At 38.8% G+C, this 11,312-nt stretch overlaps 1 protein-coding gene across 1 annotated transcript in view; it reads right to left on the bottom strand.

Moving 5' to 3' along the window:
• PHEX (phosphate regulating endopeptidase homolog X-linked) overlaps positions 1–11,312 on the bottom strand; it is a 178,351-nt gene that overhangs the window by 133,194 nt on the left and 33,845 nt on the right. The window contains exons 4-7 of the mRNA XM_023522333.1: positions 9,227–9,313; positions 7,955–8,181; positions 2,588–2,656; positions 40–156 (exon numbers count right to left, since the gene is read on the bottom strand). Coding sequence (XP_023378101.1) covers positions 40–156; positions 2,588–2,656; positions 7,955–8,181; positions 9,227–9,313 — 500 coding nt within the window. The remainder of the gene's footprint in view (positions 1–39; positions 157–2,587; positions 2,657–7,954; positions 8,182–9,226; positions 9,314–11,312) is intronic.

Here is an 11,312-nt window from a genome sequence, read left to right as displayed (position 1 = left end):
AAAAAAAAGAAAAGAAAGAGATTTTAGATTAAGACTTACCTCAGCTATCTTAATTTCCAATCTAAGCGCCGACTTCATGTCATGCTCTGCTCGGGAGCTATTAGCTCCCAAAAGCACGGCAGTATCCACCATGAACTTGTAAAGGGCATCCCGATACTGTAAGAGATAAAGAAGCAAGTGACCATGACAACAGCCTATTAAAAGGTACATTTCAGGGACAAAGGGGAGCAGAAACAGCAGGCGAAAATAAATTTTCATTTTCACTGTGTACTCAAAGTATGGTACAGGCATTATGCAATAGCAACCACCTACCTACCACTTTGGGAGAAAGAAGAGTGATGGCTATTTGGAGACAGCTTCCATGAGAGACAAAGATGTCCAGCCACCAACAATCAAGAGAACTAGTTTTTGTGGCCACCAGCAATATTATAGATACATGAAACATCTCCAAATGAGCCAAGAATAGAAATTTAAAGGTCAGACTCCTTTTTCCAGCCAAGAGGCTTTAATAAAATAATGGGATAGAGCTGTCACTAAAAGCAGCAGGCATGATCCGTGAAGACTAGTGGGAACTGTGATTTATTCTCTTCCAGCTCAATTTACCCACCTTCGCACTAAAAAAATTAAAAGCCAGCAACTGCAGCCCTATGTCTTTTCAGTTTTGTATGGTTTTTACAAAGTTCTCCTCACTACCTCAGGAAAAAAAGGGAGAGATGAGAGAAATGATGAAGCAAAACCAAGCAAATAGAAAATATAGAATTTCTTCCCTGCATGTTCATAAACCCACTGTCATGATATTCATGTGCCATTAGAGGGAGGAACCTTATTTTATAGGAATTGAAGAATCTCCTTGGGGCGGGGTGGTCACCTCTCCTTTCAGATATACTTCTAAGAACCCAATATACCAGGTATTAAATTATCTCATAGTTATTCTATGGGAATAAGATATCCTAACATACATCTTGATTCTGTAAGCTATTCTTGCTATGTTTACGACCTCGGGACTTATACAGTGCTTGGCATATAGCAGGCCCATAATAAATATTTGTTGAATCAGTAAGCAAGCTTTGCAAATAGTCTTAATTAGAAACAATGTTTTGCAATTCCCAGTTCAATTCAAAATATTTATTCAATCAATACATGTGCAAGATGTCTTGCTAGGCATTCTGTGCTTGGGGAGGTACAGATGAAAAATTGAATAATGCTTGAGTCTGGTTCCCAGTGTGTGATCTGGTTCTCAGTGTGTGAGAGAGATAAACATGTAATTACTAACTGTAACATTAGAGAGACCAAAATAAGTTCCTTAATAAAGCTGCTAAGCACTTGAAAATGCAAGAACTTGAGAAGAATTCCAGCCTGGAGAAATAAGGGACACAGCATTTGAAGGAGACAGGTTCAGGAGCAATGAGGAGCCATCCTGTGAGGTGTATGAGTCTGCCTTTCTTAGACGAGAAATGAATAGATGACATAGCAAACATGGTTTGGAATCAAGTCAGGAAAAGGCCTTGAAATCCTTCTAAGGAATTTAGATCCTAGCTTGTGAGCAAAAGCATGAAGGGAGCTATGCATCAAGAAGAAAATTTGTCAAGTGGTGCTAAGGAGGCAAGAGAATGAAAGGGAGTAGGTAAAAAAAGGCTGTCTGCTGTCATTGAGGGTTACCAAGGACCTAACCTAGTCACCCCAGCAGAAACAGAGGTGCTCTCAAATTACAATTCATTCTGTCCACTTTCAAGAAGGAAAACTCTGATGAGTGTCCACAGCCGCCAGAATGTTGCCTAGAATCTTGGCTAGCTTCCTGCCCTCCAGAGCCCTCCTGATATAGGGTTTAACATAAGCAGAGGGGTAGGGACTTACATTGTGAGTCAGCACTTCCCAGTCAAAGTTCCTGCATTCTCAGGCTGACCAGAAACCAGATCGTTCCCTAGTCGAGGGGACCCTAGGTCTAAGGCTCCTTAGGAAGTTCAACAGTTTCCAAAATGAATTGAAAGTGTCAGGAACAAACCAGCTCTGATCCAATATGCAAAAAGCTAGGCTTCCAAGTCAACCCAGTAAGTCTAACCTGACTGACCCCTTCTGGTTCTCATTAAGCTTACAATAACCTGGTGCACTTGTTAACAAAACAGATTCCTAGGCCCCACTTCAAGTCTACTAAATCAGTCTCTCCAGGGCTGTGGCCCAAGAACTGACAGTCAATAGAAACTTCCCAGGTGATCCTTAAGCAGTACGATTTGAGAATCATTGGTCGACTGGGCATCCCTCCCCATGCATTACTTCTGTAATACAGAGTAAGCTCTCTGCACTTGTGAGAAATGGCTTCAAGCTCATTTCTTGGTTACTTCATCACGAAGGTGAGCTGTCTCCCCAACTCGATCATGAGGGCTCTGAGCACAAGGACTCATACGGCCTTGATGCTCAGACCTCCAGAAGACATTTCTCTGCCTGAATAAAAGGGCTTTTGCTCCCTGCATTGGGAATATAATCACCAAATAGCCACACTGCTCACTTCCAATAAAGAGGAATTTTAGAACAACTTATGAACCCAACAACAGCCTGACAAGGCTCAGAGTTGAATATGAATAAAACTTACAGACTTGGCTTCTGTGCTATTATCAAGGTAGTCTTCCCTCACAGCTAGAGAGAGTGTTGCTTGGTCCAGCTGTTGAAACAAAAACAGAAAGCATTCTACTTGCACTGTAAATTCTTCTGCACCATGTTAACAAGAGTCATGAGGTCAGCATCCGAATCATATTTTGAGCTTGTGTCAACATTACAAAAACAATTCACTGCACTCAGAGCTACATGCAAATAGACATTTCGGCAATGACAGACATTATAAAGTACCAGAGACCTGCCCCTGCTTCCCCAATTCATGGTTTCTAACCCATTTGAGGTTCTAGCAATGCTGACAAGTATCAAAGCTTTTTCAGTTGGAATAGGTCTTAGAGATTATCTGGTTCCCCCTCTTACTTGATGGGTAGAGAAACAAAAGTCAGGGAAGTGATATGACTTTCCCAAGGTAACGCGGCCGAGCAGAGCTCAGAGAATTACTGTCTTCTGTTGCCAGATCCAGTATTCCTTTCATCACAGTATTTTGCAAAATGCCAATTTGGATGGAGTTGATTGATCAGATTTTCCACCTTCTGCCCCTAAAATACTGTGCTGCATTGATTTATTTGTTTGAAAAAAAATCAAATGATAGATAATTTTGTTTCGCGAAATCTTAGCGAATTTTAGAACCCTCTCTGAAAAGTTTCGGATAGGTGATAAAAATTCAAATAATAGACAACAAAATAACTAGAATTATTATTATGGAAAAGAAATGCATAGCTTCTTGAATTAAAACTCTCAGCACCTTAAAGGCAATCATAGAAAACAAGATAGTTTTTTCAAATAACATGCTTGACAAACTGGACATCCATATGCAAAAGAAAATAAAAAAGAACCTTGACCCATACCTCACACTTGGTACAAAAACTCAAAATGGATCATAAACCTGAATATGAAATCTAAAACTATAAAACTTCTAGAACATACAGAAAAATCTTATGACCTGGGGTTAGACACAGAGTTCTTAGAAATGACACCAAAATCACAACTGATAAAAGAAAAAATGGACTTCATCGCCATTAAAAAATTTTGCTCTGTGAAAGCCACTGTTAAGAGAATGAAAAGACAAGCTACAGATAGTGAGAAAATGTTTTAAAATCACATATATGACAAAGGACTTGTATTCGGCATATATAAAGAGCCCTCAAATCTCAACAATAAGAAAACAAACAACCCAATTTAAAAGTGGGTAAAAGATCTGAACAGACATTTCACCAAAGAAGATATGCAGACAGAAAATAAGCACATGCTCAACATCACTGGTCATTAGGAAAACAAGTTAAATCCATAATAAAACACAACCACACATCTATTAGAATGGCAATACAAAAAAAAAAAAATCCAATAACACCAGCGCTGGTGAGGATTCAGGAATACTGGATCATTTATCCATTGCTGGTGGGAATGCAGAAGGGCAGAGCCACTTTGAAAACCAGTGCAACAGTTTCTTATAAAGTTAAACACAACTTACGTATGTGTGTTTGACCCAGTAATCCCACTCCTAGGGATTTACCCAAGAAAAATGAGAACTTTTGCCCACACAAAAACTTGCATGTTACTTTATAATTGCCAAAAACTGGATACAACCCAGATGTTCTTCAACTGATGAATGGATAAACAAACTGTGATACAAAATGGAATATCACTCAGCCATAAAAACAATGAACTACTGACACCTGCAACAACACGGGCAAATTTTAATCACATTCTGAAAAAGAAGAAACTACAGGGACAGAGAATGAGGTTTGGGGATGGGGAAAGTAGTTGTCTACAAAGGGGCAACACCAGGTAATTCTGGGGGGTGATCGAACTATTCTGATTTTTGATGATGGTAGTGATTACATGACTTTATGTATTTGTCAAAACTTACAGAGACATGCGTCACAAAACAATTTAACTGCATGTAAATTTAAAAATAAATTTTTTAAAAAGTTCCAGAACTTTCTCTACATTTGTGGTTCTTTCTTAAATATCAACAACTGCCTAAAGACTGAATAAAATGGATCTCAACAGCAGATTTTCTAATTTAAATTTGATTCACACGTAAAAAAGTTAAATCGAATTAGCAGAATACAAAATCTAAAAACAAATCAAAAATTAGTAGCATTTGCATAAAAACTGGATCCCACATTCCCATATCATTAGCTCATATAATGTTACATTGTTTTCATCTATTTCCTGTAGGTTCTTCTTACTCCTACTATAATCTCGAATATTTTTAACACATAAAATCTGTATAGGATCATGGTTTTCCATAAAATCCCCTTTCATATGCAACAAATTCTACAAAGACCAAGTTAAGAGTTAATGGTATTATGAAATATTTCAAGGAAAAATACTGCTCTTGTTTCTAGAGTAAAAAGAAAGATGTTTTCATAACATCCATTTTGTCTGTGTGTATTACTAAAATCTTCAAATTATTGTGTTCAGTATTCTTCTCTAATTGGCCCAAAACAACCAAGTCACAAGCCAGCCTGGCTTCATCCTACTGCAATTCCCAAACTACTGTTTCTTCCAAAAATTAAGTAAGCCAGGATCACAAAACACCACAATATTATGATTAAGATATTTTGGCTTTCTATTAGATTTGGACTACTTGGAGAATATTTTGACCTGCAGTCTCATAGGAAAGGAAACTGTGCAGGCAATATTAAGAAAGCCAAAGCTTCCCACTGATAAAATGAAGTTAAATCCACTTATTGTAAAAGTTTCAATGATTCAAGTGAAGTTACGAGACCTCATCTAAACCTTCAGGTTGTTATGGTTTCTTAGGAAACATTTTAAATACACCAAACAGATTGAATAAGGTCAGTCAACTAAACCTCACTAGAAACATACAAACTCTTGAGGCAAAAGACATTCTCAAGAGGCCAACATTAGGACACTGTATTATTTGAGGTTTTTTAATCCTTGCATCTGAATACTGCAAGTAGAAAATAAAATACATGTTTAGAAAATCTGATACATTAAACTGAAATATGAATTTTTTTTCTCCAACTGCAATAAACCTCAGGTTAGGGGGAAAAAAGCAGCAAAAGAAAAAGAAACATCTGCCAATTTATGATGTAGGAAAAGGAAAGACGAAGAAATCAGAAAAACTTCATTTCCAAGAGAGTTTCTCCTTGTCATCTTTATGATTTTGCTAAGATTCAGACAAATGCAGGCCACTGACTGTTTCAGTAACACATACTGAGACAACCTTGGCTTTCCAAACACTCTTTTTGGATCACATATATTCAAGTCTTTTACTGTCCCTTAAATCTTGGCATCTCCTTACATAAAATAAACCCAAACACATGTAACGAGATATGTTTTAGGGCACTGGCTTCTGCTGTTTCTGGTTTTTTTATATTTCCTTTCTCCCATTTAAGGCTGTGGAAAATCCTGTGCCATCTCGCCACAGGGGAAAAGAAAGTCTAAGTTCACTGAGAGAGAAGAGTTTGGTGTAAGAGAGATTTCTCCCAAGGCAAAAAAGAGGATTCCCTAGGCAGCCAAAGAAATCAAAGTTTCTCCTGAGCAGAATGACCAGTCAATGTCCCTAGAAAGTGGCAGGATCTGAGAGGGAGGGAGAGGCCCAAGGCCCCAGCAGCAGAGAAGCACACTTGAAGAGGTTACATGGGCTAGGATAGCGGGTTTCTTTTTAGAAACAGATAACTGATGAGTGGAAGATCTCCCAGTGCCCTGGAGAAGGCTGAGAAATGGGGCAACCAGGAGACAGGGAAGTGCCTAGACTGGTTCAATTTCCCACTAAAAGGTGGGGTGGGAGCTCAGTCAGTGATGAAATAGACTAAAGAAAATGCCTATTTCTCACACATCTGAATCTGAGATATGAGAGGTATGTTGCGTACAAGAACTGAAGAAAAACATTCTCCAAATGGTTCTGACCAGTTGCTTCGTCATGCTTTTCAGAGAAGGGCACCTTCGTCATGTGCTACTACGTACTAGTATCTATCCTGTAAACTGTCACCAAATCCATCTCATATAAACCTCGCAGTGACAGTGAAAAGTAAATTCTAATTCACTCTTCATTACACATGGGAAAAATGACTCAGAGAAGTAAAGCAATTTGCACGAGAATATTCAGTGAGTAAATCACAAAGCCAAACCACACACCGCAATCTCTCTGACACCAAAGCCCACTCCTTCATTCACTATATCAGTGGTTTCCAAACTATGTCCCAAAAAATCTAAAAGGTGCTTCAGGGGCTCCAAATATTCAGTTTAATTTTTATAGTTTTAACTGATTTAAGAAAAGCAACACTCACAAATTCTACAACATTGGCAGCCACTAATACACTAATTTTTGTTGTCAAGTTCATTGTACATACTGTCTACAGCAGCTTTCCCAGGTTCAATGGCAGAGTTGAGTAGTTGAAACAGAAACTATATGGCTCACATACCCTAAAATAATTACTATCTGGTCTTTTACAGAAAAAATTTGCCAGTCACTTGGTATAAACCAAAAAAATAACTCTGCAGTGTGGATTTTTAAAAGTTGACTTATATCAGGAAAGGGTAACACACTCGAAAAGTTTTACACTTCTATGATTTGAATATCAACATATTATTATTTTCTGGTTCAACAAAGGATAGAATTGGGGGAGATCAGTGGTTCAATAAAATTTTCATTATCAGTCAATGTTACTATAAAAGCAAAAAAGTAGTAGGATCGAAACACAAAACAATTTGAAAACTGTTATTTAAATTCTTGACAAGCTCTTTCATTGATGAATCTGTCATTTTTAGCAGTTTTTCGACAGTCTCCTGATTTTACCAATGTAATTATAAGTGTCAAGGTACATCTGCATGGCCCGTTTCCTTACAGGAGGAATGCTTAATCTCCCGACAGACAATGCAACTAAGCACTTAGAACAAGTTTCACTTTATCTTTTGGAAGGAAGGCCAGATTCAGACTGAACTTGACAATGAAACTTTAGGTATATATGTAAGATGTTAGTGAAGGGGTGAAGGGGGAACAAGGAGTCATGGCATGTGTTCTCTCCTTTGTCAGGGGAATGAGGTGGTGGAGGGAAAAGCAGAGTTCAGAAACTCTTTGCAGCTTTCTCCTCACTGGAATTGGGGGGCCCCATATATGCTCAGAGTAGATATTTGAGGGTCAGATCACTTAGTACTCACTCACTGGCTTTCTGAAAGGCTGACAAAACTGGTTTGTTCACGGTTTACATTCTGCAAATCTGGGAGGGAGTAATATTCTAGATCCCAATGTTTAACAGAATTTTCATCTTATCATTTCACTAAGGTGGTATGAGTCTCTTTCCCTGGGAAGGCACCCCAAAAGGCTAACTTTGGACTGAACAAATAAGGTGAACAAGTCCTCACTATATACCTTCAAGATGTGTTCATTGGATGCCTTGTCATCAGGTGACACATACAAACGGATGAACACAGAATTGCTGTATTGACCACGAAACGTTGCAAGTGTCTGCAGAAGGCTGAACTTTCTCTCTGACCAAACCCCTTCGGGACCGATATTTGATTCAAGCACAGGCCAGCGGAAAGGCGAATGCCGCAGAATGTGTAGCAATGGTTTGGCATCTGCTTTTTCGATCGCTTCTGAAAGGGAGCAAATATAAAGAGAGAGTTAGAATTGCAAACTGGATCACCAAACTATAATTTGAGTGTACCTTCTCAAGAGAAAATTCCCATATGGCCCCAACCTACCATTTCAGCTGTGAGAGAGAGGAATAGTGGACTGAGCATAACCACAGAGACAGAGCTACCTATGACTCACCTATGAGTCACTGCGATGCGACTGTCTAAACCTGGTGTTCCTGCCAGGAAAGCTGACTAGGGAACCTGCTGGATATTCCCTACAAAAAAAAGATGGGCCCACTACATTGACCCCAGCCAATGAGCTGTGTTAGGCGGTTAATACTCTGCGAGACTAAAGAACAACCCTAGTCAAAGGAAACAGCTCAATAAAACCAATCACCCCCCAATAAAAGTGAATGAATGTTTCAGACTCTTTCATCACCTTTTCCTGCCCTTTTCTAGCTCACCAAATAATACTCCAAATATTAAACAAGTTAACGTATTTCCCAAAGGCACTGGCTTCTTCCTGCAATGACCTTGAGGAAACAGACCAGGTAAATGACAAATGCCTCTTTTAACTCCAATCAGACCCAAGATGCCGAGAAAGACCTAAGACACCCAACAAAGATGACTGTTAGGCTGACAGAGAAGCAGCAGGAATATGGCCTGCCTGGGAATCTGGATTTCTCTAGGCCCCAGTAGGTCCTTAGGAGACATAGCAATACTCCCAAGTGCCCTCCCTCCAAGGCTCCTTCTCAGACCAGTCCTGGCCTCTGGATTCTGGTTTCTGCACCACATACAGTGGAGTTTGCCCTTCTGAGCCTACCTAAGTTTCTCATGGAGTATCTGACACCCAAAGAATCCAAGCCATAGAAATAAAATTATTTTCTCCATCAAGCCAGCAAAAGAACATTAAGACAGGGCCAGTCACAACCCAGTCTTTAAGCATTGATCCTTCCCTTAAACAATACATTTAAACATTATTAGAATACTTAGTTCTTTTTTTCTTTAAATGTTAAAAGAACTCTGAAGAATAAGGGTGATAAATATTTTCTTTATTACTCACTTTCATTCATGCAAGATGAATAAAGGATTTTGGCTTTCTGTATGGCATCGGTGTCCCGCCTTCTACTGACCGATTTCTCCAAAAGTGCTAGGAAGGTTAAGAAAGGATTCATTAGTATCCACCCACATGGTACTGAGTTGAAGATCTTTTGATAATCACAGTCCCAGCCTCTAGAAAATTAAATGTAAAGACAGATAACCTGGAAAAGACACATCTATAAAAGATATTGTAAGATGGCAAAACAGATTCCAAGTTGCTTGAGGTTCAAATAAAAACAATTTAACATTCTTTTCTCCACGGTTCTCCTAATGCAAAGAAACCAAAAGTTCAATTTCCAACTGAGACTGGACCTTCTGCAGGGGTTAATGTTTTCTGCCACCTACACAAAAGAAACAGAATTCACTTATTTAAAAACCAAAAATAACTGAATTCTGTTCCTTGTTTCTGCACCTAGTAATATTCTCAATGGAGGCAATTTCATCAGGGTCGAGTTTCTTAAGATTTCTTCACAGCCCAGCCTCTGAGGGAGGTCATCTGGAAATTTCCCATTAGAAGTTTTATTCAATGCTGTATAAACATGCTGTGGACATGGAAAAAGTTGTTTAGACAGGAAATGGAGAGGTGAGATTGGAAAGCCTACTCAAATTGCCTGAAACCTTGCCCACTTACACATTCAAAGTCCTGGCCATTTAAATGAGGCCATGTGTATAAAATGGTTGCCAGCATAGACATAAGCTCACCTGGAAAATGATTTTCTATTTATAAAATCACTGATGCTATTGTTTGAAAGTTGAAAATGACAGTGGTCACTATTTTGTTAAATAAGGAAAAAGGAAAGCCAAGATTCAATAAAAACTACCATCCCTATAAATGACCACCTTGTATGTACTTGGGAGTATCAATTTACTAACATGAAGCCAAAATGAAGAACCCCCATGTAGCACTGTGGTGCTGCCTACATCGAGCTATGTCAAACTGCCATTGTCAAGGCACTTGAGAATTATTTCTGAAACAACCTGGTAGCTTTCAAATGATGATACAGCAGATGCTCCTACAGTACTCTGAATAGCTTCAAGACACAATGTACAGTGCTAATCGAATTAATAATTTCATATTCCCTGAAAAGTAATCTACTTTTAAACCAGAAGTTCTACATTTAAAAAAAAAATACAATCTAGAGCTCCTGCCAGCTTTTTATAAACACCTGTATGTCAAAAAAGTCCATATAACTAGATTTCAACTTGTATAGTGCTTCTTTCTTGTGTATTACACAGCAATAAAAGCAGAAAAACTAGCCCCAAGAATAAAGGAGATTTTTTTAATAAACAGAAAGCGCTTAAACCAGCAGTCCCAAACCTCTTTGGCACCAGGGACCGGTGCTCCTATGAGAATCTAACACCTGATGATCTGAGGTGGAGCTGAGGCAGTGATGTTAGCGCTAAGGAGCGGCTGCAAACACAGATGAAGTTTTGCTTGCTCACCTGCCACTCATCTCCTGCTGTGCAGCCCAGTATGGACCAGTACTAGTCTGAGGCCCAAGAGTTGGGCATCCTTGTCTTAAACCATACCCACATATAGTTGTGTTCAAATAAGATCAGGTGCCTTTCTGCCATATTGCTTACACAGTCATTGGATTGTTGGGGAGACATAGTTAGAAGTAAATAATCCAAATTTTATTTAGGGATGTGATGTTATTCCAGTGCTATAAATAAATACTCCATAGGTTGCAAATATGAAGACCCTGAAGACCAAAACAAGCCACAGGAAAAAAATAACTCAAAATATTAAATATGTACTTGAGTGCACACCAAGGCATTCTGTATCACAAGAAAGAAAAAAGATGACATGTGTATACAAAATAGGGTAATCCCAAAATGCTAACCATGCACAAATACCAATAACTTGTACTTGCCCAAACTCTGGTTTCTGTACCAGAATTTGTCTTTTAAAACAAATTCAGCAAAACTGATCATACCCTCTCCCTTCTCCTCTCCTTCTCTTCATACCCAAGTAAGCAGGAGAGCATTGATATGCAGACAGCGATGCGACAGTTGGTAGCATCCATTTTGTGTATCTCTGTATTTGA

The sequence above is a fragment of the Pteropus vampyrus genome, unplaced genomic scaffold, assembly GCF_000151845.1.
Source record: "Pteropus vampyrus isolate Shadow unplaced genomic scaffold, Pvam_2.0 Scaffold339, whole genome shotgun sequence".
NCBI classification, from domain to species: Eukaryota; Metazoa; Chordata; class Mammalia; order Chiroptera; family Pteropodidae; genus Pteropus; species Pteropus vampyrus.
Note: the sequence above shows the minus strand (reverse complement) of the source record. Positions and strands in the feature narration are given on the sequence as shown.